The sequence below is a fragment of the Ursus arctos genome, unplaced genomic scaffold (genome assembly GCF_023065955.2).
Source record: "Ursus arctos isolate Adak ecotype North America unplaced genomic scaffold, UrsArc2.0 scaffold_5, whole genome shotgun sequence".
Classification (NCBI taxonomy): domain Eukaryota; kingdom Metazoa; phylum Chordata; class Mammalia; order Carnivora; family Ursidae; genus Ursus; species Ursus arctos.
In genome coordinates this window covers 39,003,099-39,030,371 of record NW_026623067.1, presented here as the reverse complement: position 1 = coordinate 39,030,371, position 27,273 = coordinate 39,003,099, and the positions used below count along the sequence as shown (strand labels likewise).

At 42.4% G+C, this 27,273-nt stretch overlaps 1 protein-coding gene across 6 annotated transcripts; it reads right to left on the bottom strand.

Annotated features, from left to right (window-relative positions):
• Nucleotides 1-400: 400 nt before the first annotated feature.
• Nucleotides 401-17,332, bottom strand: RNF14 (ring finger protein 14). 6 transcript variants are annotated; one of them, XM_048220735.2, is made up of 9 exons: nucleotides 17,250-17,332; nucleotides 14,436-14,607; nucleotides 12,703-12,872; nucleotides 11,489-11,640; nucleotides 8,212-8,739; nucleotides 7,116-7,344; nucleotides 4,483-4,655; nucleotides 3,385-3,515; nucleotides 401-1,828 (listed from the first exon to the last, which is right to left on the bottom strand). In XM_048220735.2, exons 3-9 carry the CDS (start codon nucleotides 12,854-12,856, stop codon nucleotides 1,771-1,773), a joined length of 1,425 nt encoding a protein of 474 aa, XP_048076692.1. In that variant the 5' UTR covers nucleotides 12,857-12,872; nucleotides 14,436-14,607; nucleotides 17,250-17,332; the 3' UTR covers nucleotides 401-1,770. The 6 variants fall into 6 exon arrangements, with proteins under 6 accessions (XP_048076692.1, XP_026354817.1, XP_026354818.1 ...); XM_026499032.4 differs by having other exon boundaries at nucleotides 17,212-17,315; XM_026499033.4 differs by having other exon boundaries at nucleotides 17,146-17,272.
• Nucleotides 17,333-27,273: the final 9,941 nt, after the last annotated feature.

Here is a 27,273-nt window from a genome sequence, read left to right as displayed (position 1 = left end):
AGTCTAAAATAAAAGAACCTCTAACAAATATCAACTAGTCCATGAACCGAGGAGCTTCTGAGTGGCTACTACTAAAAACATCTCCACTGAATTCCTATTCAATCACGGAGCCACTCTTCTTAGGTGTATACAGTATAGTTATTTTAATTTCCATTTCTTATATTCAACTTATTCCTTAACTTTAGTTCTTATATAAAATGTGCAAAATGAAAGCTCATGAACCATATGGTTCAAAAATATGGGCACTAAAACCTAAGTTCAGTCACGAGTCTGGTTAAGGGAGGAGGTGCTGTTTCATGACTTTTTTCTGCTCACTTTAAGAATATGTGTTACACGCCGTACAGTTTTTAAAAATGTGATCAGTTGCCTTGGAGACAGAATAGCAGGCACTCTGCTCTAATTATAAGACAATTTTTAAATTACTTTTATTTTTAAGATTAAGCAGCCTCATTGACAATCCAGAAACAGTCCTCGCTGACTCTGGATATACACACACATAAAATGGTTAAAAGTGATTCCCCAGTTTTCAATGACACTTTGGGAAAAAAGAACATGTTCACAGCTGCAGCTGTATCCCTCTGTCCTCTTTTTCAAAAAAGTCTTATTTTGCTACCAAGCCATTCACCAAACCATAAGGAAAGACAATTTTTCAAAAAGCCATCAAAACCCAGAAACAGGGATCTAGGAATTAAAATTATCCCCCCAAACAGTGCTGTTACAAAAAAAGGGTAGGAAGCCAAATTTCCGTAGCTCATTAGAGAAGACCTTTAAAAAGAATCCAGAAAATGAGGACTGGAACTACAATGGTGTGGAGTTCAAAATGGAGGTAATTAAAGAAAGTACAGCTTGTTCAACTTGGGAATATATTAGGCTTTCTCTTACTCCAGCAGAAATAAAAATATGAGCTGCTGGAGTTAATATTAAAATCGTCCTTACTGAGGGAAGGCAGGGTAAGAGTGAAGGGAGAGAAGACAGAACAAAAGGTAGCAAAGACAAGTCATCTTGAATCTAGGCTCTACGGCCCAGAAGAGCTGAATGGGACTGAAACTCTTCTGGGCCAATATCATTAAATTCTAGACTTGGCTCAAAACCAGTGGACTGCACACCACTAATAAATACCAGGTGACCCACAGTGTTTATGGCATTAAAAATATTTTTTAAATTATCTATAAATTTCTATTCTGAAAAGCAGTAGATCCAAATGACACTGGGCCATCCAATCAGTTACAGAGTAAAGGGCTTCCTCCAAAGAAAGAATTAACTTGGCAGAAACGTAGGTTCAAAGGAATGTAACACGGAGTTAATGAGATCAGGCTCTCAGTACAATTTTAATAAGGCTTCTTTCTACCCACCCCAGTTATAAGGAGCAGTACTGAGGGGACTCCCACATAATGCCTTAGAGGGATGCTTTCAGATAAAAAGGTCTGTAAGTTTAACTCTTTACTCCTCTCCTCACCTAAAGCTTGGGGAAGAAAATAAATATTTACTTTTTAACTATTCAGAGCTTTGGGCACACTGTAGTATTTAATATTCTCTAGTTTTCATTTTCTGAACCTTTGGCTTATAATTTTCTCTATCTTAAATTGAAAAACATATGAATGTGCCTTAATCAGTAGTACCACACGAAAATATAAACCTTGCTCTTCCACATCTTCTACAAAGGAAGAGTGAATTAATGGTACCCTAAATATCCTGCAAAGTTATCTTGTGTACTAGACAAAAGATTAGGGCAAACCATTCCACTTCCTTATCTTGAGTAGGAGGCGTTAACTAGTCTTCAATCTCATCTTCCCAAATATCTCCATTAACATCCACAGCATGGAACAACCTGGAAGCATAAAATAAGGTACATTTGTAGGCACCTGGGAAACACTTTATCATCTCTTTCTTTCTCTCAAAATTACTCTCTCTACTCTTCTGAAAACATTGTGGATCTTTTCCTTTCCTTTAATCACTACACTGAGGAGGGCTGAAATACGGCTCCCTCTGAACAAGCTGTCTTAAAGTTTACAAGAATAGCCCTTTCAGATCCAGACAAACTCTCTAGGGCCAAGGATTAACAATAATTGGAAATGGGTATCAAAAAACTGATACTCAACGTGTACAGTAAATGGAATTAAGCCAGGACTGGGGAAGTCAAGCAAGCTAGAAGGGGAACTCTTCCAAACCACCGTAACTCTGTTACATATGAATCACTCTACTCTCTGCTTCGTTGTCCTTGCACGCTCCACTGGTATAATGTTTTATAGCTGCCAACTTGTTTTCTTTCCCTATGTTACCTAAAATTGATGCAATTTTCAACATTAGATTTACAGCAGTTCACAGACAGAGCTTGTTTCTTCAATTTCTCTTATAATTTAGTAACACCAGTGATTGTAGATACTAGACAGATGCCTCTTCACAAAGGTCATCAACTAATGCCAAAATCAGAGCTGTTGAAAAACAGGATATTCACACTGTGCCAAGAAATCACCCCAGAGATTACTTACTAACAACAAAAAAGAAAACTGACATTTACAATGGAGCAAACAATAGAATTGACCGGCATACTAACGTGGGACAACCAGACATTATGGATCTACTGTGTTACAATATAAGGTACACATCACCCCTCAGGAAGTATTCTTGTCAAAAATGTAACTCGAAATCTATTCACACTGAGTCTAGAGCTAACTTCCAATTTACAGGAACTAGAGAGGACAGAGAAACTAACTAAAAGACAACAGGGAGAAGCAAAACTCTAGAAAGTACGATGTTCTCTACAGTACGAGTGGCCTGGACTCTCTCAAATGTCAATGTTCCCCTCAACAGATACAAAAAAAGGTGGGCAAAATTCTTGTATATTAAGAGACTGAAGAGACAGAACCAAGTAAAATGTCTGAACTTGATTATATCCTGGTTCAGTAAAAGAGCTTTAAAAGATTTTCTAGGGATATTTGGGAAGTTTTAAACATGTTTATTAGATGATAGTATGCCTTCGTTGTTAAATTTAAGTATTGCTGTTATGTAGAAGAATTTTCTTATCTTAGGAGACAATGTGGAAGTATTGAGAGATAAAGCATCCTATCTCCAACTTAGGATCAAGTACTGGAAAACAAATATGATAAAATACTATCACTTGTTCATTTTGGTAGACGGTATTCTACTAATCATACTCTTTCAACTTTCACCTCTTCTGTAGGTTTGAAAATTTTCACTATAAGAAGTTGAGGAGGATAAAAAAGAAAATATCCAGGTAACATATTTTTCGTCATAAACTCACTTTCTAGAAAATATAAAAGATCATATATGTGAGAAAATGTGTAAGAGAATTCTCTAAATAAAGTGGTCTACAAATGAAGTACCAAAAATTGCTGCTGAGACCAGGGGATGATGTATACATACCGGTTAAAACACGGGGAAGCAGGATCAGTGAAATGTTTATAAGGGTTTGCTCTAGAGAGAGAACCCATGCAAATCCAGCAGAAATATTGCATACAGCCAGTACATGTCATCTTGTTACACCCATCTAATTTCTGGTGGAAAAGATAGAAAGAGAATAATATCAAGGCTATAAAAGCAAAAGAGAAAAGCACATGCCAAAAAGATCGAGTACAACCGTCCCCTAGACATCTTTTTCCCCAGGCAGGCTTGAGTTATACAGGTAACATACTTTAACTATTAAATGCTTTCCTCTGTTGCTTTACAAGCAAAATACAGAAAATATTTGGCAGGTGTACCTACAACTAGATACTTTCCCAAATCTTTTCTGATAAACAGTAGATAGAAACCAAACATGTATATTATAAGCTGAACGTGTAAATTAATATTAAAATGTTTGGATTTAATATGTGTGACTTTAAACTTTTTACACAAATCTAGGTAAACATTTGGTACCAAGTCCTCCATTGTAACACAGGGCTGAAGCATGGCTGACGTGCTTAAACAGAATGCCAGTTTCCTTATAGGGTAACTGGGGAATCACCACCAGCTCCAGTTCAGACATAATGGATTGGAATAGGAGAACCAAATGCAAAGATAAATTCCGACTTTAAAATATATTACGATTTTGCCAAGAAGCAACAGATTTAAATGTCTATTTTGGCTCAGATTAATAGGAAAATGTCTTCATTTCCTAAGTTTATGCTTCGTAAGCAAGTGTGTTAAATTCCAAGATAAATAGTTCTAAGAGGTCAGGCTTGATTTTTTTTTTTTAATCATGTAGAGGAGTTAAGAGTTACTTGTAGCTCCAATAGGCTTCCTCATGACCCATTCAGTTTTGTTACGGATACAATGTGAGAACAATTTTCACTCCATGAAAGCATTTTAAAAACCTAAGTCTACATATACTGAAGATCAAAAACAATATTTAGTAGTGAATTTGCATTTTACAAGTAAGAAGGTTTAATAAATGTGTTTTCTTAGTCATAAAATTAATAGGCTTGTTAAAGCAACCCTAACAAGCCTGTAAGTCTGTCTGCCAAGTCGGGCCCGAACCTTTACCTCTATGGGAGTCCCACAGCACGGGCAGCTCTTTGAGTTCTTTTCTAGCCATTCCTTACTTTCCATCTCTTCCAGTGCCTTCTGAATCACCCTCTTACCATACCTCTGTTCCAAAAATCTTTTATTGGCCTCATCTGCTTGCAGGTACTCATTTCGTAAGTCCATTAATTTCTCTGGAAAGTGAAATGGAAAATTAACTTTTAAACAACTTTGCAAAGCTATCTAAAAACCATTAAAAAATGGTCATAACCTTTGGTTATTCAATAATGCTATTACGGGAACTTTAATCATGAGGAAATAATCCAAAGTACAGTTATATGCATGGAGTTGCATATAACAATGGCAAACAAATTAAATGTCCAAGGGAATAACCACGTGTGAAAGAGCCATTTAATGACATAATATTTAGTTATTAAAAACTTATGAGATGGCTACAACTCAATTAAAATACTCATTACAGAATCCAGAAAAAGGCAGATTTAGGTTATAAGTAGGTAAAAATGACACGTGTACAAATGACAAAGAATGTAAAAGAACGCTCCGGCCAGAGAAGCTGGACTTGCACAAGGTGTTGGAACAAGAGGTCATCTTTTTTGCTGATTCTGACTTACTAATGTTGGCACGTTTGTGCAACTAGTAGCACACAGTTAAAGACTGACTTAGCTAAAAGACACAAAGGTTGAAAGAGACACTGATTTTCCACGAAGTCAGCATCACTCATCATTTGACAGTAACAAGGCCTAACAAATAAACAAAAGCATCTTTGGCTCAAGAGCAAAGACTGTTCAATTCTGTAGATAAAAAAAGTCAGTGACTACAATTTACCACCCGCGGGTCCTGCAAAGTTCCTCCAGTCAACCTTTCCCCCGATATTCTTCAATCTCGCTGCACTGTTCTATTGCTTCACTCAGATGCAGGACAAAGATTATCACTCTAATGTTCTCAAAATAATTGTATTTCATACACTTTACATAGTAGTATCTAATATGTATATAGAGATATACCGATACAGATAGATACAGAAAGAGATTCTTAATTTTGCTGAAGCCCCCAAGCTTCTTTGATTTCTTCCACAAATGCTATGAAACACCTGATACGTGCTTCAGCCTCTCAATGATAAGGTTATAGAAGTCTAAAGCAAAGGCTTCTATTATACTCTGGTAAATTCTCCATCCCATCTGCCCATACGCACTACAAGACTCTGTTCTAGGCAACTGGAAGAATCTAGTCGTTTTCCTCTTAGGGCTACTTTGTTGGAGATAATAACACTCTGCTAACAGGAGCCATTAGTAACTATCCTAATAATGGCATTAACAGCTACCATTTGCATTTTACACAGATTAGCCTGTTGTTCTCAAACTATCCATGGTAAAGGGCCAGTTTTTTCCCCCACCACTCTGTCAAGGACCAAAACTTTTGCAAAATACAATCAAATGAATTATTAGGAAAATTACAAAAAGAAAGAAATATAAGCTTAAATTTTTATTAGATCTGACATAAAATTACTCTGTGAAATCGCTCTAACTTTCTAGCCCTGACACTCCATTTCTTTCTTTATCTTGTCACAGACCAGTGTAACAACAATACAAGTTTGGAGTAGCACTACGATAGTTTATTTGATCCTTAAAATAACCCTATGTAATAGCTATTATCATTACCCCTGTTAGTGTAAGAAAGACTAAGTCATCAAAGTCCAGTTAAACCGAGGTCAGAGGGCTGGTTTCTCAATCCTTATTTAGAACAGAATTACAAACAGCTTTCACCTCCCGTGCCCACTTCAATAAATGGTGGCTCTCTGAAGCACTAAGGGTTGAGGAAGATTCTGAGGCTTTCCTGGACTCAATGATAAAGAACTTGATGACTGATCAGACATATGTGCCATGGTTTGGGGCGCCTGGATGGCTCAGTCGTTAAGCATTTGCCTTCAGCTCAGGTCCCGGGATCGAGCCCCAAGCCCCGCATTGGGAATCCCTGCTCAGCCGGAAGCCTGCTTCTCCCTCTCACATCACCCTACTTGTGTTCCCTCTTTCACTGTCTGTCAAATAAATAAATAAAATCTTAAAAAAAAAAAAAAAAAGACATACGTGCCATGGAAACAAGAGTGGCAGCTAAGACAGTCTGCACTGGCCAACCAGGAGCTGCATTATCCCATGTTCATAGATGGAAATTACCTTGCCATTTCTTCTGTCGTCTTCCCCCGCCCCAGCTATCTCCATGGCTTGTTTCCTTAGTTCCTTCTAGTCTTTATTCAAACTACTTTACCACTGAGGTCTTCCCCTTTATTTCCCTAAGTAAAATCCCAAGCTTCAGAACATTTCATATCCTGTCCTTGCCTTACTTTTCTTCCTCCATAGCACTTACGACCATCTAATATTCTTATTATTTCATTTGCCTGTCTCCACCATTAAAATTTAATTTAAGTTCCATAAGGGTATTTGGTCACTACCGTATCTCCAGAGCCTAGGGCAGTAACTGAAACAAAAGTATCTGTTGAATTAACATTTCTAAATTATAGGATTAAAGAGTTCAAGCTTTTTCTTGGGGTTGTGTGTATGTGTGTGTGTGTGTGTGTGTGTGTGTGTGTGTGTTTGTGTGGAGGGCAGGAGGATCGAGTTCACACAGTTACAACTCACCTGCAGTTACCTTACATGGAGAGACGCCGTGGTAAGTCAATCTGCACAAGGTACAGAAGGCAAAATTGCAACTGGAGCAGATGCCCATGGTGCAGCCAGGCTCCTGCATCACAGGCAACTGGCAGCACGGGCGGGGACAGTACACCACGTCCGCCATCAGGTCCAAGGTGGACTGGAGGAGAAGGCGGTCATAACGGGCAAACAACTCTGTTTCCACTAGCTCTTTGACCTGGAGGGAAATAGAAAACACATAAATGTGAGGATTTCCCAACCAGTTCTGATTCTGAGGAGATCCTTAAAATGCTGGTGCTAACTAGATGCACATGAACTAAAACTCTCTTACTTCAAAATCAAACCAAATGTGGCCAAGTCTATACCTGGACTGAGAGGGTGGCTACATGGTCTACACATGTGTCAAAGCTAAGCCAACTGTACACTTTAAATGGGTACATTTATGGCTTAATAAAGTTGACAAAAAAAGAAATGTCAAACCAAGTATGCTGTCCCTGATTCTGTTAACCATTCCAAGGAATATGCCCTTCGGATCCCAGCCTCACACAAAGGCAGGCTAGTGATTCTCCAAGGTTGATGGGATCCCCTTATATAAACTAAGTAAATCACCAGAATACTTTACAATTACTTTTCTGACACTCATCCCTGCCAAGAACTGCTCATGCCCAGGCCAGCAGAGGAAGCATTTACATTTGGTTCAACAGCTGAGTTAAGACCACGGCATTCTTGGGGCACCTGGGTAGCACAGTTGTTAAGCGTCTGTCTTCGGCTCAGGCCGTGATCCTGGCATTGTGGGATCGAGCCCCACATTAGGCTCCTCCACTGGAAGCCTGCCTCTTCCTCTCCCACTCCCCCTGCTTGTGTTCCCTATCTGGCTGGCTGTCTCTCTGTCAAATAAATAAATAAAATCTTAAAAAAAAAAAAAAAAAAACCACGGCATTCTTGATGGATACACTGAAACTACTTGCGGGCGCGCCCTAAGGCCTCAGGCTGCCCTGATGAGCCCTAACAAGAGAAGTTCCTGAGAAGATGCTCCCTGGTGAAAGAGAATCAGGAGGCAGCTGTGAGCAGAGTAGAGGATTACCTGACCAGGAGTGGCCACCGAAGGGCACTTGGGTTCTGGGCAGTTGAGGCACTGAACTTGGCCATCTCTGATCTGGATTTCAAAGTAGTCCTTTAGACAGGCTTTGCAGTACACATGCCTGCATTCCAAGAAGTACATGCATTCACTACCCAGCTTCTCACAGAAACAGATATTGCACAGGAACAATTTACTGTTAAAGCATTTGATCTGCTGAGCTTGATCGAAGTCCAAGATTTCCTGGATCAGACTCGACAGTGATTCCACATCCTGCACAGCTCTCTCATCCACAGCCTCCTCCTGGTCTGCATCCGATCCAGCAGCTCCTCCAAAATCTAGCTCTGTGTTGGGAGAGGCCTGAGCCGTCCTTCTCTGCATCTTTTTCTGAGAACCCATCTTGAGCTCAAAAGGAGAGACGATATTCAAGTATGCCAGGGTCTCTTCCTTAAGAAACTGCATCCAAGCAAACAGGACCACACTGCCACGGTGTTCTTCCCACAGGTTGTCTAAGTGCTTGCAGAGAGCTGAGAGCTAGGAGAGAGCACAGGAGGGTGCTGGTGAGTGTGGAAAGGTGAAGATACTGTCAACTCCTCACTTCTCTTGCAATCTTTTTAACTTCTAAGTTAAACCCTTACAATTCCTAACATGATTTTTTTACTGCTGTGCTAAACTGCGCTGCAAAGAGCACCGATATTCTTAGCGGAGCACTTCTTACACTATTCAGCAACGTGAGTCACAGCAGAACACACAGTCAGAAGCTAAAAGTAACCTGAAAACGAGAGAAATGGCAAGACTATAGGTTTACATATGAGCCACTGAAATGGAGGATATTTTGTCTTTTCTTTGTTGTTTTAGTATTGCTATGTATCTCATGCAGGAGAAAGAGATGGAGCTCTAAAATGAACTACTTCTATTCCTTTGGAGTCCTAGTCCTGGAGGTACCCTGCATAATGTTAGAAGGAGAGCAGTTTAAAAATCTACTCCAAGTTCTTAATTCTAACTTTTCCAGTCCTATCAAAAAGCCAACTCATGTGAAAGAATCACTAACAGAATCCAACCTCAGAATCCTTGTTAGTCAGATTTACAAGCTGGTTTTAACTAAGCAATCTGGGCTTACATGAGATCCTGGTTAATGGAGGAAGACAGAATGATATGGAACCTGGACATGATTATAAGACCTCAACATGGTTTTGCTGCCATAGGGAAAGCTCACACTTCCTAAGCTAAGCAACCAAAGTTTAAACGACTTCGACTTTTCCTCTTTAGAGGTGGTTTGTTCAATTTGAAAGGGAAATATAAGAGGATTTTCCATTAGAAATGTGAAATATTGGTAAGTAGAGCTCAGGAATTAAGGAGCTTTTCTTTTTAGCTAAACATAAAAAATAAGCCTTCCAGATGCAGACAAATTGTGTAAATTTAAACAAGTGAAAAAGGACCACATTTTCTATTCCTTGCTCTACGTACGGCCATTCACCAAACCCTACATAGGCACAAACATAAACACTTCCTGAACTTAAAAACCTATTGTTAAATATCATGCAAAATACTTTTTCACATTTACATGAATATGCTTCTAAGATCAATCATACTTCTGAGAAACCTGCTGAAATGTGTAAAATGTAATAAATACTAAAAGGGGAGCTCTGACTAGTATTTGAGCCACGAAGTCCAATGAAGAAGCCATTCTCCTCCATCCTCCTTCCTTTTCTAGCCCCTTCTCAAAAGAGGCAGCTGGGGTGCAGGTGAGGTTGGGGGAATTGAAAGAGGAAAAGAATAGGAGGAGACTGTATATGTATATATAGTGGGAGAAACATAATGGAAAATACTATGAGGCTAAACTCACTTCCCTTTTCTGAACCAACCCTGATACAGGGAAACCCAGGACCATGTGTCAACTTCACTATCAACAGGTGAGATTCACAATGACAAGGAATCAGGGCCCAGCAAACAACAAGAATTGAACCAAGAAGGAATATAAGGCCAATTAAAACGTCAATTATATGCACAAGAATTTATCTGATAAAGAATCCTACTGTAATTTCAGCTCTAACACATAAAATAATGAACAACTCTCCTCTCCCCACACTCCCAAAAGCCAGCAGGAAGTCAATGCTACTTGGCTGGAATCTGAAACTGCAACCACACACTCAGTGAATCTGTCCTTGTTTTGTTTTCTCTCTGGAGAAATGAGATTATCAATATCTAAATAATTCAGTCAACTCTCTGTGATCTAAATGTCAAACAGCCTTGATATTCTTGGGCAAATAATCCACTGTCTTGCATGTACTGCCTCGGGCACAGATATCGGAATGTTAGGTAATATTCCTTTTTTATTTGACATGTCTTATCCTTTTTCTAAATTAATTTTGTTTTTAAACCACAAGCTGAATTTTACAAACGCACTCTCATCTGAAAGATTAGACTGGTCAGTGGGGTGGAATGAAAACTCCATGATCAAAAGGGAAAAACTGACAAGCTGTTCCTTAAGGTGAAGTAACTCTGACAGCTTTTGTCTTAATATACATCAGCCTATCAATCTTCATCATGATTTCTAGAAAAGTAGCTGCTATTGATCCATTATCTATCCCAGAGTACTTTATATTAGCTTCAAGTCATATTTATGTCTCAATCAAGAGCCGAGGTTGTTATTAGAAAAGGATATGTAAGCTGGAGGAAACGAAGGCTTCATGATACGAGGTTCCTGAGAGAGGAGATGTAGGAATCATACACATTTCTATTTGTGTGTATTTACATCCATGGGAGACTAGTCAACAATTATTTGTTATTAATACACAGACCTCTAAAAATAAAAGCACTTATTATGGTTACTTAGGAAATGTGTTTATTCTAACTACATCAGCTCAACTTTAGTCCTCCTAATTTCAGTTAAATCTTTCATTTAAGGAATGGATAAGAAACTAAGAAAAAAAAGTAATACCAACATCTAAGGAGAATTAGAAGGACCTTATCGTCTCTATTACAATGCAAATTAAATGGGAAAATAGCAAGATCAGGAAAAAATATATATACTTGATTAAAAATTATTCCTACTGCAATTCATAGTGATTAGTCATCCTAATCATTGCCATTCCTTTCTAAAACATCAAACATTTCCAATTCATTAACATTAGGATTCATGAAGGCAAGGGGGAAAAATTACAAAATCAAAGCCATTTGTTCTTCATGCAATGAATTCAAGATCATCAAGGTAGTCTTCAATTAAAGATGATTTTTTAAAGTTTCTAAAAATGGATAGGAGAAATTAAGTTTCGGGTCTAACCTGAGTTGGTGACAGCCATTTGCCACTAAGTGTGAATGAAGGTGGGGAGGAGGATGGATAATCTGGTGGCAGTTCAAAGTTCAGCACAAGTGGAGGCAGAAAGCAAATGGTGTATTCAAAGCCACCATTCTGGAGACACTCATTTGAATTGCCTGAACCAAAAACAAAGATTAGAAAGAATCAGTTGGTCAACACTTGAGTGTCCATTACTGTTGAGCGGTGCTCAAGAAAGACTAATGCTTTAGTTGAGGGTATAAAAACCCTCCCCCAAAGCACTTTCTATTTCCTAATTTTCACTTCATAGCCACCACCTTAAAAAAAATCTTTCATAAGCTCTTGAGAAATATACTAAGCACCATGAAATTTCTAATGAAGACACATAACTTATTCTCGTATACACTTCTGAGCACAAGTCCTAACACTAATAAGCAAGTAAAACACAATGTTTTCTTTTGTTGTTGTTTTACAGTAGATGATTACAGACGCAATCTAGAGAAAAGGATGTTTATTTCTATTAAAGAGCCATGACCTACTTAGAGCAGCATGTGCCAACCATCTATGAATCATAGTTGGGAGAATTTGTGCCAACACAATGATCTCAGGCTTGAGGGCAAGATACAGCACACACCACTCTCACAATCAAAGTTTCATTTTAAATTATCACACTTACTTTCTTTACTCAATGCCTTTATAGTGGAAACTTTTTGAGAAAGTGTGCACCGAAGTCTTCTGTGAACATTTGTATCAAAAGCAGCAGTTTTTTGTTTTTTTCTGAAGCAAAAGGTCACAGAGTAACAGCATATGTCACAGGTTTATGGTAGTTGAAATGATTCTGGAAACCAAATAGTATTAACAACCACCACGGTACTTTAAAACTTTCCAAGCGTTTTCACATACATTATGTCATTTTCTTTTTTATTATCCCTATTTAACAGCCAATGACTCATAGCTGATAAACTGCTAGTTAGAAGATTAGAATGCATGAAATATGCAGGATAATATCCCAATTCAGTGGTCAAAAGGCGAATCAAATTGAGAACTATTTATCCTCAGTCCAATTTTCAATTAAAACAGAAATATGTGTTCAATCTGTAATACTACCATCTACCACTAATGCCTATAGATACAAGATGACAAATAATTTAGGGTACACTAAGAAATTAAGAATAACCTTTATTTAGCAAAATCTGTTTAAGGGAATATTATTAACTAACCGCTCACAAATATCTTGAAATTTTGTGGCAAGTCCAAATAGATCCTGGTTTCTCCACCTTGGACAGACTCTGCTTTTCTAAATTCATCTCCATCATAAATACTCGCCAGGGCCAGCAATTCATCCTCCTGAGCTTCTCGATCTTCTGACGACATTTAATTTTCTGAGGAGCTGAAGACAATCATTCAAATTAGTTAAGAATAGAAAAGGCACAGAGTTTGGAAAACTCTAGTAGTACAAAAAAAAAAGTAAAGTTCCTCACAAACAACTGCAAAGAATTAATCAATATTCTCACTTTTCTGCTACTAGAAATGACACATCTAATATTCCAGCAGCTTTGCAATAATGACAGCTTTTTCAAAAATGATGGTTGTGGGGACGCCTGGGTGGCTCAGTCGGTTAAGCCTCTGCCTTGGGCTCAGGTCATGATCCCAGGGCTCTGGGATCGAGTCCCAAATCAGGCTCCTTGTTCAGCAGGGAGCCTACTTCTGCCTCTGCCTGCCGCTCCCACCTACTTGTGCTCTCTCTCTCTGGCAAATAAATAAATAAAATATTTTTTTTAAAAATGATGGTTCTAATTGCTGACTTCATCAGGTAGCTATCACTGATTCAGAAAAAAAAGCACAATTTAAAAAATTTTTTTAAAAAGTACAAATCATTGGGGCACCTGGGTGGCATAGTCAGTGAAGCTCCTGACTCTTGGGTTTCAGCTTAGGTAGTGATACCAGGGTTGTGGAATCGAGCCCTGTGTCAGGTTCTAATGTCAGGGTGGAGTCTGTTTGAGTTTCTCCTTCCCTCACCCTCTGCCCCTGCTGCTCAAGCTCTGTCTCTCTGAAATAAATAAATAAATCTTTAAAAAAGGGAAAAAAGGACAAATCACAATTTTGACTTGTCCACGAAACCTAGCAAAGTGCCTTGTTCACAGAAAGATTAAAGTATATGTGATATACTTCCTAAAAATCAATGAATTTCTTAAATGCACAGAAATCTCTAAGGCAGGTTTTCTCAAGCTCGGTACTACTAACGCTTTGGAACAAATCATTCTTTGCAGTGGGAGGCTGTCCTGTGCCCCACAGGATGTGTACCAACATCCCTGGCTTCCACCTACTAGATGCCAACAGCATGCCCCCCAGGGGTGCAGCGGGGGGACCACTCCCAGTTGAGAACACCCTGTTCCAGAGAACATTACAGGGACAGATACTATAGGAGAGGGTTAGATAACTGAGAAGGCAGCAAAGGAGCATTAAATTTTTCAAGTACCATACTTTGTCAAAACAATTTTAAGATTTACCATTATTTCAGGCAAAACTAAGAATAAAAATATGCTGCAATTATGATATAAAATCGATGCTTTTTAAGCACATCAACTGAAAGATGCACCACAATTTCAGATAATGTATATGTGGAAAAATATGTTATGAGAATCTATGAAAATTACTTTATTAAGGCAACAACAAAAAAATTACAGTTCTGTCAATTAAAATACTGGACCATAACTGGATTTGCAAATATGCCCCCTCTCAACTAAAAAAAAAAAATTTTAATTGAAATGCACACAACCGAAAAGTTAGGACATTATAAAAGGTGACACTACAAAATTTGAATAAGTTCATTTAAAATGACTCCGTTTCCAAAAAATATTTTCTTGCCAGCAGCTGATCACGGTTCTGCTTCAGCAGCCTCCCTATCCGAAACAGAACACAGGGACATGTTCCCATTCAGGTAAGTCAGTACCTGTTAGTAACAACCAGAAGAAAAGGATATTAACAATGCAGTCTGTTTTTCAGTTCAGAATCTGGAATTTATGCAAATCCCATTTATCCTCCAGAAGGTGGAGATGAGACCAAGCTGGATAAAAGGCCAAGATCTGGAACTCATACTAGATATACTATAGAAATCCTGCCATCTGCAGAAAAAAAAATACAAAAGATGGTGTTAAGACTCACTCTCCAAATTTAAATTCTGAATTTGTTATTACCACTCACGGCAAACACATCTTAACACACAGTCAAGGCCAATCTACGGCTGCATATTACTTTCTCTAGGAGAGCCTAACTGAGCCACGTGGTTAAAGGGGTACGTGCATGTACCCAGCAATGAGACAAGCCTTATCTGACCGCCTTCAGCCCTGGGAGGAGCCGAGGTGGAATACCAAGGTCATATGTGACGTGAGCACACCAAGTCCCATAACAAACATCTAAATATTTTCCTGGGTTTGCTTTTGTTTTTGTTTCTTCTTTCCTCTTCGGCTTCTTCTATTTCTTCATTTCCTATCCCCCTCCAGTATTTCCTCTCACCTGCTAATGAATTAATCGTGCTAGGGACCCTCAACATTAGGTCAACTTAATCATGAAAGCAAGATATTTAAAACAAAACAATAAAAGCATGCACATGCACGCATGCATACACACTTTTATTTTTTTTTAAAGATTTTATTTATTTATTCAACAGAGATAGAGACAGCCAGCGAGAGAGGGAACACAAGCAGGGGGAGTGGGAGAGGAAGAAGCAGGCTCATAGCGGAGGAGCCTGATGTGGGGCTCGATCCCAGAACGCCGGGATCCCGCCCTGAGCCGAAGGCAGACGCTTAACCGCTGTGCCACCCAGGCGCCCCCTGCATACACACTTTTAAGTTCTATTCTGGAAGTTTTAGAGCCAGATTTCTCAACTGGGAGTAAGGCGGAAGGGGAGGGTGGTCCACAGATGGATTACAGAGAAACCTAAGAACACTATGAAATTATATGCAAAAATATTATATGAAATGGTAATTTTTAAAGCAGATTCTCAGATGTGTGACTCCCAAAGAAGCTAAGAATGAAATTCAGAATCAATTTACATGTATTGAGCACCTACTGTATATTGTATGAGGCCCTTTCACATTATCTTATTTAATTTTAAACAATTTACCATACATAGTACGTGGTGATAACATAATTAAGTTTCTGTTTCTTCCTGTAGGAAGATTTATAAACGGCGTGAAAGATGAATTTATGATTCTGGTTTTAGGTTTGTGCTCTCCATCTTGTCTGCACATTAGAATCACCTGGAGAACCACGTTTTAAACTCTCAATACCCAGGCCATATTCTAGAGCAATTAAATCAAGCATCAGTAGTTATCCAAGCTCTCCAGGTGATTCTTAAGTGCAGCTAGGATTAAGAAACTCTACTCCAAGCAGTGTTTCCAGTAAACAGCTCCTCATGACCTACCCTACCAGACCCCAGCTTCTACAGCTGCCACTTTGTCCCAGTCCCTTAATTCACATGGCAGACCCACATTTCATTTTCATTTTATCCACTCAGCCTTCAAGAGCCACGTCCAAAGCCCCTATTCTATGTAGAAATTTTCGATTACATGTCAAGTCTTTAAAAATCCAGCAAACTTTTTTTTACTGTAACTTTCCTATGACATCATCACATCCCACTTTGCATCATTATAGCATGCTCTGAACTTGGACCACTGGACTGCATTAGCTCCTTAAGGGCAAGGATAAAATCTTTTGCATGTGTGCGTTGTTCTCAGCATCTAGCAGTGCCATCAGTTTGACACTGAGGAAAAAAAAGTAACTGAATGGGTATGAGATGCAGTGTGCTGAAACTGGGGACCAGAATCGTTAAGTTTCAGTGACTGCTCTGCCACATCCCACCAGAAGAAGGATTCACAGTAACACCAAGAAAAGTAACACTTACTGGGCTCTTAGTGTGTGTCAGGCATTGTGCTAAGCCCTTTAAATGCATTAACTCCTGTTAAATTCCCACAACCCCATGAAGCAAGTCCTCTTACTGATTCCATTACACAGATGAGAAAAATGACAGTTTAAGTCCCTTTCAGGCCCAAGGTCACACCGCTAGTATATAACTAAATCTGAGTTCAGACCACTCTCTTTCTTCATCTGTAACCCAGGAACAAGAACAAACCCCGGCGCCATCAGATGAGAGACATCAAGTTTAATATTAGCCTTGGCAAACGGGAGCCTGCTACACTAGGGAGGGAAGCCCTCCTCCGCCGGGTTTCCCTTGGGCCTGGGAAAATCCTACTCATTCTCCCAGGCCACACCGTGCCAACTGCAGAGCTGGGGTCAGCCCGGGCTCCGGAACCAGCCCGCCGCCACGGGTGCCTCCCCCTCTCACCACCAGGCGTGCTGAGTCGTTGTTGGTGCGACTCACCTACAACCCGGGGGCAAGCCCCAGCCTTGCTACCTGCCCCAGCCCTCGGACACAGAGGGCGCTGTACGAACGTGGGAGGTGTGAGCCGGCCCCGGGCGTCCCCAACGAGCAGGGCCTGGACCTTCCCCTTCCTCCTCTGAGCTCCCCAGGGGGCTGGGATCTCAGCCGGGCCCGGCTGGGGACGCCCCGTCCGGGATTTGGGGGGCTCGGGCCCACTGAGCAGTCCCAGCCCGGCCGCTCTTCGCTGCCTCGCGCGCCCGGAACGCGGTCCACACCGTACCTTCCGGCCACCCCTCCGTGCCGGGCCCGAAAGTTCCGCCCTCCGCCCCAGCCCTGGTCCCCTCACCGCCACCGCCGCGCCAGCCTACAGACGCCCGGCTCAACCTGCGCTCTGCACCGCCTCTTCCGTGTTTGGAGCTGTCAGCTGAGCCGGGTGGATCCGGCTGGGGCGGCCCGGGAAAGGGAGGGTTTTGCGCAGCCGCCGTGACCGCCGCGGTCCCTCGGCCGCCCCCTGAAGGATAAAGGCGGCGTTGCCGGCGCGGCCACCGTCACCACCCCGCAACACCCCGCCCTGGAAATTGAGTTGATACAAATGCAGATTCTGTGCCCAGGGGGCTCCTTTCAGTAGTTCTGGGATGGGCCCGGGAATTAAAATAGTGGTCTATCCAAGACAGACACTCCCGTAACAATCCCACATCGGCTCCTCCTCGTAGACTAAGCAAGCCTCCCCCATCCCACATTCTTTCTCAGAAATGCTGCCCATCTTCGTGCTACCTCCTCTCTGAAAGCATTTACCCATTGTTCATATTATAACTAATAACTACCACTTTTATGGAGCAGTTAGGATGCTTCAAGCACTTTGCTAAGTGATTTATGTACATTTTCTCTTTATCTTCACCATAACCTTATGATCTTAGGTACTATTTGTTATTCCCACTTTATTAATGAGGAAATTGAAACGTTCAGGAACTTACCAAAGGGTACATGATTATTGAGGGGCTGAGCGGGAATTAAAATTACATGCCCCCTACCTCACATCATATGCATAAATTAACTCAAAACGGATCAAAGACCTAAATGTAAGAGCTAAAACTGTAAAACTCTTAGAAGAAAATGGAGTAAATCTTCATGAATTTGGATTAGGCAACAGTTTCTTAGATATGAAACCAAAAGCACAAGCAAAAGAAAAAAATAGACAAATTGGACTCAACACAATTAAAAACGTTTGTGCTTCAAACACACTATCAAGAAAGTAAAAAGGCAACCTACAGAATTGGAGTATTTGCAAATCAGTTATCTAATATTCAGGATATATAAGAACTCCTGTAACTCAACAGTAAAAAAGACAAAAAAAAAACAATTTTAAATGTTTTTAGGTTTTATCCATGTTGTAGCATGGGCAAGGGATCTGAATAGACATTTCCCCAAAGAAGATAGACAAATGGTCCAGAAGCACATGAAAAGATGCTCAACATCATTAGTCATCAGGGAAATGCAGATCAAAACCACAAGGAGAAAGCACACTCACTAGGATGGCTATAATAAAAAGACAGATAATAACAAGTATTGGTGAGATTGGGGGAAATTGGAACCCTCATACACTTCTGGGAATGTAAAATGGTGCAGCTGCTCTGGAACACAGTCTGAGGAATTGAACACAATTCCTCAAAAAGTGAAACATAGAGTTACAGTAAGACCTAGCAATTCTACTCCTAGGTGCATACCCAAGAGACTTGAAAACATATGTTCACACAAAAACTTGTAAACAAATACACAACTACATTTGTACATTTGTACCTAAATTATTTGTGTATAGTATACATAAATATTCACTACAGCAGCAGTATTCACAATAGCCAAAAGATAGAAACAACTCACATGTCCATCATTGGATAAATGGATAACCAAAGATGGTACAGCCATACAATGAAATATTATTCTGCTATGAAAAAGGAGTGAAGTACTGATAAATGCAACAACATGGATGAACCTGAAAAACATTATGCCAAGTGAAAGAAGTCAGACACAAAATGCCACATATTGTATAATTTCTGTTATATGAAATGTCCAGAACAGGCAAATCCATAGGAACAGAAAGCAGATTTGTGGCCACTGGAGGCTTAGGCAGGAGTGCATGGGGAAGTGACTGCTAATGGATACGGGGTGACTTTTGGGGGATGAAAATCCTGTGGAATTAGATAGTGATGAAGGTTGCACAATTTTGTGACTATACTAAAAACCACTGGGCTGTACACTTTTAAAGAGTGAATTTTATGATATGTGAATTATCTCAATAAGAAAATTTTAGGTAGTCAGCACTTAAGTGGGATGCTGAAATGTTGGCCCTGGTTCCTGGGAACCATCAAACTAATGTACTCCTAATGATCTAATAAGCTCCTGTGTCCTCTTAATCATATACTTCTCCCGCAAGAAAAGCAACTTGCAGAGTTAGGCCTCTAATCCAAGCCTATAGGATTCTGAAGGTCTTTACCACCCACTGCTGTCCAGGAAGGATTGGCTTCATGGGTCAGCCACCTGTGTAGTCCAACAGGGCCCTGTTCTCAGAAAGCCTCAGACTTAGAAGGCCCCTGCTCCTGGTCTAATGCTCTCCTATGGCCATCTTGAAATTTTTATTTTCGAACAGGAAGCTCTCTATTTTCATTTTGCACTGGGCTCCATAAATTATGTAGCTGGTCCTGCACCCAGGAGAGAAGAAAAACCAAGTGGGTAAATCAAGACATTGAAGGGGCTTACCTGACTGCCACAGAGGGAAAACTTTTGAGATGCAAATACTCCTAATTTCCCATATTGTCACAGACCACAGCCAAACCAGAAACATACTCCTTAAAGACGCAAAGATGGAAGAAGAGTCTCTGAAGCCATTCACTAATACCATAATTCATGTTAAGCAAAGGAAGTAAAACCAAGAGCAAAATGTATGGCAACCCTACCTCTGAGTGTTCACAGGTGAGACCATGAATCCTGCCAGCGACCTCCCAGATGCAAAAAGTGAGGGAGCCTAAGAACCAGCTCGGGAAATTCTCACAAATTGGAGCAGGGGGTGAATTATGACATCATGTCATGACCTCATGTCAGAGGTCACAGGATGGAGGGAATAGAAGAGAGAATTTCAAAGCTGTGTTAATAATTTGGACTAAATATTCAGAGTCCAGTTTTGAGGTCAGGAATGGATAAAGAGAGATTTCTAATGAATTTTGGTTTTAGACTCCATAAAAATAATAGACTTTTGTGTCTTCAGTTTTATGTGCCCATATAGGTTTTTAAATTGAGCTTTCCCCTTGTGCCTAGCCCTCCACTGTGCTGAGCACTTTACACGCATTATCTCATGTATTTTTTTATTTTAGGGCTTTTAAAAAAGATTTGTTTCTTTATTTGAGAGAGAGAGCATGCAGGTGCAGGGAGGGGCAGATGAAGAGAGTCTTCAAGCAGACTCCCCACTGAGAGCAGAGCCTGACATGGGGATCGATCTCACAACCCATGAGATCATGACCTGAGCTGAAACCAAGAGTCGGACACTCAACTGATGGAGCCCACCAGGCACGCCCATGCATTATCTCATTTAAATACCCAGGATCTCATAACTGAGGCAATTTTGTCTCCCCATTTTACAGATGAGGAAAGTGGGGTACTCACGGGTGAAGTGATTTGACTGATGTCATACAGTGGTGACATACAGGATTAGGGCCAGCTCCTCATCAGTTTGACGCTCCCCTGTAGACTATTAGAGAATTGGGTTCGTTGTAGCAGAAATGCAGATAGAACAAAACAGTTCTTGCCTTAAGAATTAAAGGGGAAAACCTGAAGGAAGTCAGGATTAGCTTTTATGACAGAGGAATAGGTGAGAATGAGAATACAGAGGGAAGGAAAGAGACTCACCTCTATGGCCTGTCCCCAAGCACAGTAGATGATGGAGCCTCAGGCTAGAAGAGGATGGGATGTGTGACCTCGATGAGAGGTCAGGACTCATGTATGGCTGGACCGTTGAGTGGAGAAGCAGGAGTGAGACCGAGTCTGCTGGTGATTGGAGGGACCAGCAGCCTTCTCTCAGTGCCTCTACTTGTTCCCATCTATCACCGGGCCGCCAGTGGTTCTTACAGAGACTTTGCTGAGCTCATCCCACCTGCTGGGGGTTCACAGTCTCCTTTTCAATGGCTACCATTCCTGAGCAGCCCTGAAACAAGCCTTGACACCCAGGTGGGTAGCAGGGAGGAAGGAAAAGCCCCGCCCCAACTCTGGGATAGGTGTGGACAGTGGCGAGCCCCACTCTAAGACACAAGTGTCACTGAACTCCCACTAGCATCTTGTCACTGTGTGTTCGCTCACCATGTAGATCTCAAAAGGTTTCTCATCATCACATGGGAATCTGAAAAATTGTTTTTTCTTTCCAACGGGGTCTTCAAGGTCAAAAACAAATTAGGAGCTACTACACTAAAAGGACAATTATAAATAACTAAACCTAAAAGGGCTACCCCCACGTCAGGCCTTACTGTAAATGCTGTGTATTGACTACACTAAACCTTACAGAACCTGAAAACATAGTTAACACCATCATTGTCATTCCTATTTTAAAACTAAGGAAGCTGATAACCGAGCAGGTCAGTGACTTTTCTCTGTCACACAAATGCTCTGAACCCAGGCAGCAGCAGCCCTGAGCCCACATCCTTAACCCCAATGCGATGCTCAGATCAAGTTAATGCTTTGCTTAAGGAAAATGGTTAATTGGGTGTGTGAGGAGAAACAGATCACCTGTGTGACCAGCTTCCCTGGTCAGGGCAGCTCAAATAATACCTCAGGTCATCCCAGGGTTATATAAAAACAGACGCCGAAAGAGGCTTGAGGTGGCTGACAGCATAAAATGTTTTCTGTGCTTCTGATGCAAGGTGAAATTTGATTTACAATAATAGGCACAGAATGATCATGTTTATACTTGCAACCTGGCATTTTATTATTATTCCCCTGAATAACAGTGAAAAGAGTTCTGTAACCCCAAGGTAACACGGCTCTGTAAGAAGGAAAGAGGGCTGAGATTTAGCAGCAGCTGCCATCATCAATCAGTGTGTGGCTGTTTCTCTCAGGGCTCCAGGCTCAACTCCTGGCTGTCATAAACTTATAAAGGGAAGCCCCATGAGAATTTATGTAACGATGGGAAGACTCATTTTCCTTCCTGCAAGAACCTTTCTGAAGCAAGGCAAGAATTAGGCTGATTAGATTCTATGTGAAGAAAGAAAACCGAACCAATGGTTTAGAGGAAAGGAAAATGTGGGTCAACTTCAGCTACTTCCCTTGCCAAAAAAACTGACCTTGTAAATAGAGAAGAACACGCTGAACGCCACCAGATAAATGACTGACTGGATGACCAAATAAGTTAATGAATGAGTGTGATCCAGGCTTCCCCAAGGGTGGTTCTGTCAGTGTGAGAACAGTTCGATCCTGGAGTCACCCAGAAATGCTGAATACATAACAAGGCCAATCAACACAGTCAGCTTCTGAATATTCATGCACAGACGATGCTCCCAGTCAATGTTTGATTTGGGTGTTCACTGATAGATTTTCAAATTCACTGTGTAAATCAAAATTCTAAAGAAGAAGGAAAAGGAGAAGGAGGAGGAGGAAGAGAAGGAGAAGCAGGAGGAAGCAGAGAAGGACGAAGAGAAGGAGAAGAAGGAGGAGGTGGAGAGGGACAGAAGGAAGAGGAGGAAAGAAAACAGAAAAACAGAAGAGAAACTCGTGTTGAGAGTATATTACTTCTGAGTAGGATTACCCAGTAAAAATACACTAAAAAAATTGTCATTGTTTACCTAAAATTCAAGTTTAACTGGCCCTCTATTTTTTTTTTAAGGTTTTATTTCTTTATTTGACAGAGAGAGAGACAGCCAGCGAGAGAGGGAACACAAGCAGGGGGAGTGGGAGAGGAAGAAGCAGGCTCCCAGCGGAGGAGCCTGATGTGGGGCTCGATCCCAGAACCTGGGATCATGCCCTGAGCCGAAGGCAGATGCTTAACGACTGAGCCACCCAGGTGCCCCTGGCACTCTATTTATTTATTTGCTAAATCTGACAACCAATTTCTGGGCTGATAACCCTATGGAGAAGAGAAGGTTGAAGACAGTATCTGGGGACATGTCCATCCCTGGGAGTCAGAAGGAAGGAAAACCAAAGGCAGAATCAGAGAAGCGGACAGAAGAGTCTGCAGAAGTATGGGGGGGGGGGGTGGTAACCAGCTATGCACAGAGCTTCTGCTGAGCAGTGACACAGGCATGAGGGAGAGGCGGCGACTGGGAGGATGTTCAGTAAGAAAGACCTGATGGCTGTAAAGGTTTTGGCCCTCACAGAGTTGCGAGTAGTTCTAAGAAGTTCTAAATCAGTGGTTCTCAACGAGATCGGGGTGGAGATGGGGCGCATGTCAGAGTGTCTTGTGTATCAGAATTAAAATCTATATGCTGGAGGTAGCCCACTTTCCCTCCAAGGTTGGGGAGAAAGACAAAACATACGGGTAACCCTTAGCAACTCAGAATGTGATGTGGGCCAGTTATGGTTACTAAAGCACAAAATAAATTCTGAGTCTCTTCTTGTGTTTTTCTTGAAAATCATGAAGGAGATCCATGGTTCGCAACGATTCAATGGCAAACCCTCGTGTTCACATTACTTCCTTCACGGCCTCCCACCCCGTTCTCTCGTGAACCCCCTCCATAATCTTCTCAGCCTTCATCAATCCCCCTCTCCTACTTTCCTTTTTATTATGCAGTTCAATTAAGGCTCTCTTTTCAGAAAAAACTTCCAATCGACTTCCCCAACTCTGGCCCAAATGAAAGCGGAAGCCTTTTTGAAGGGAGGGTTAGGGGAACAGAGCTGGTAGTTATAAAATTCTCTTTGGCAGGGTGGGAAGGGGGAAAGTATGAATTTTCTTGCTCTGTCCCTAGTAATTGCATAAGTGATGCTGATATCTGGCCCTTTTGAGAGCTACCACTCTTAAGCAAGACAACCAAGAGGCAGAGCCTTTTCATTTCTTGAAAGGCTCAATTTTTTGGCAGATTTCCACCTACAAAGTACATTTTTCTTTCTGCACCGGGCCCAGAAAGAGGTGTTATTGTGTGGGAGTGCACAACTGTCATCTGCCCCAACAAAGACCACAAAGTGCCACATCAGGAGCAGGTGACCCATCTACCTGAGTCTCCCAGTCAGGATTCCTGGCCAGAGGGGCTCTAATTTCAACAAGGCCTTGCTAAAAGAAAGAGGCTGACCTTGGGTGGTCCTGTCACTCTCCCAACAGGAATGATCCCGCACAGGACAAAGCTTCTGAGCTTCACAAGTTGCCCTGGTGATTGCTGGTGACCACGAGGAGCCCGGGAGGTGGCTAGCTAGCTGAGCAGCATGCTCCTAGTGTGGGGCATCATCCTAGCCTTCATCCAGCCGACCTGGGAGTCCCCCCAAGGGTCAGAGTCCCACCTTGCTGGTCTTACCCCTCGAGGATCCTCAGGATGCCAGGCATTTTGAAAAAACCCTGACCCAACCCCACCCCTCCCACTTCATCCCCCACCACTTCCCCAAAGCCAAGGGCCCAAGTGTGAACGACCTCCAGGTTGGTGGGAAGCAAGACTTCCAAACACCAGCCCTGATCCCGCCGTCTTGAAAAAAATTTTTCAGATTTGAGGGAGGCATCCTTAGCTTTTTCCAACCTATTTCAGGGACGAAGCCTCTCCAGACAAAGTCCAGTGACAGCTCTATTCACCCCCTCAACATGTGGCTGACCCCTGCAGCCAGAAAGGAGGAGAGAAAATTACTAAGTGGGGACCTCATGCCCAGAGATTTTTGCCTGAAAAATGTCTGGTACCTTGTTTGCTGGCTTTGGATTCTGCTCCCGATGTGAATAAAACAAACGAACCACAACCATAAAAACTGTCTGTGAAATATAAATCCAAAAACTTTCTTGTGTGGTGCCTGGGTGGCTCAGTCAGTTAAGCGTCTGCCTTCAGCTCAGGTCATGATCCCGGGGTCCTGGGATCGAGCCTTGTGTCAGGCTTTCTGCTCAGTGAGGAGCCTGCTTCTCCTTCTCTGTCTGCCCCTCCCCATTGCTCGTGCTCTCTCTCTCTCTCAAATAAATAAAATCTTAAAATAATAATAAAAAACTTTCTTGTGACCTGGGAGTCCATTTTTTTCATCCATAGTACAGTTAAGGCAACACGCACACAGAGAGCATAAATAGAACAATGTCCTTTCAAGAATATACATATTAACAACACTGGCCAAGTCGTGAATTCCATGATTCCTTCAGTGGGCAGTGGGTCACATTAGGGTTCTCGTGATAAGTGATTGTTGTCGTGTGTCAGCTCCTTCCACTGTGTTCTAGGCAGCAGCTCCACGTATCCACCTCTCTGCCTTTGTGCCTTTCTCTCTGCCTTTGGCCACCAGATGGCATTCTGGAAACATTGTCAGCACCAGAGTTTCCTGCACCAAAGCTCCCCTGCATTACTCCCAACTCCCCTCCCCCTCTCCCTCCTCTGTTTTCTTTCAATCCATTTTCCAGAGCGCAGCCCAGGGGGCTTTCTGGAGGTCCAATCTGGGTGATCTTGGGCAAGTTAGCTAACCCTCTGTGCTCAGCTTCTTTATCCCGATGGCCCAGGTGTAAGGGTGGAACAGGAGGACGTAGGTAAAGCACTCAGGACAAGGCCTGGCGTATAGCTACTGTCCTCATCTTCCTGCTCAGGGCCATTCAAACCTCCCCACGGCCTCCAGAACAAGGTCCATCCTTAGCACGGCACTCCAGGCCCTCCAGGATCTAGCAACCCCTTTTGACACCCCTGGCCTACCTTCCTCCTCCCCACTCTCCACACAGACAGACTCTCTTGAGATTCTGTAAGGAATCAGCTCACTCACCTCCGGCCTTTGTCCACTCTGCTCCCTCTGCCTGTTTTGCCTCTCCCTTGCTCACCCACTTTCCTCCCTGTCTTCAGGATTTGGCCCAGTGCCCTCCATGAGGAGCCTCCCCTGACCGCTAGGCCCAAACACAGAGCCACTGGGCCTCCTTCTTTCCTTTTCCCCGCCCCCTCCACAAGCCACCTGTGGGCCACTTTGTCTTGCTAGCTGCGTTGCACATGATAGCACAAGTAAGGGCCAGAGAGTAAGGTTGCCATGCTGTCACCCAAGGGCAATGAGCACAGGGCCCATCTCTGAGCAGCAGGAGCCTGGGGCCTGTGCTGGCTCCCCTTGAAGCATAGGCAGCACCTGGTCCAAGCCTGGACTGAGGAAGCCCTGGAAAATGAGCTTCCTTGGCCACAGAGGCAGAGAAAACCGTGCAGGGACAGTGGTGCCTGGGTGGTTCAGTTGGTTATGCATCTGCTGATCCCAGGGTCCTGGGATCAGCTACTTGCTCAGCAGGGGGACCTGCTTCTCCCTCTCCCTGCCACTCCCCCTGCTTGTGCTCTCTCTCACTCTATGTCAAATAAATAAATAAAATCTTCAAAAAAAAAAAAGTGAAGAGACAAATGCAAGGTCATCCTCACCATTTGCATCAGAGGCATAACGCCTGGAAAATAACACCAGCTACAATAACACGGAATGGGTACTTTCTCTGTACCAGGCCCTGTGCTGGGGCCCTTAAAGGTACCACCTCACTGAATCCTGACCACAATCTCATGAGGTGGGTGATAGCCACACTTTACAGAGAAGGAAACTGAGGCCCAGGGGGGTTAAGTGACTTGTGCAATGTCTCCAAGCTTGTTGGTGTTCTGTCTCTAGAGCCACACTGTAAGAGGTGGCTCCATGGATTCAGGCCCTTGCTGTAGTTCGACAAGTGACAAGAACAGGAAACCTCCAGGAGTGGAACATGGAGTGAAGGACAGGGCGTGGGAAAGAAAAGATGAGGGGCGGGGAGGGGCACAGATGGCTTTAAGGCCAGGGAGCTCCCTCAGCTGCCCCTGTCCTAATGGCCACAGGCCTACAGGCCAACAGGCCCTGCTGGGGGTTCCCCATGTTCCAATGGGCACCTCCAGCCTCAAGGACTCAGTTGCCAACAGCCACCTAAAGGAAGCTGCCCTTAAATTCCCATGACTTCCAATGTTGTACAAACCTCTACACTCAGCCCGAGGCAGAGTATAAGACCAGGAGTGCGCTGGATGCAGCAAGTGAGGAGAGAAATGAGAAGCCACAAGCCACCTTAAATGCCACCCAAGTGATCCTGGGTCTCACCTCTGTGAGGAGGTGAATGAGGGGAGGGCACACCTGAAAACCTCCACATCCCTAGGAGTGTTGGGGATGGGGAGGCAGTACTGTTCATGGGACTCCATCGTAAACAGCAGTGGGGAGAAAAGAATCAGGGGAAGGGAAGGATAAGGAGAGGAAGGCGTGGGAGAGGGACAAGTATAAAAACCTCTGAGGCAGGGGAGCTGAAGGC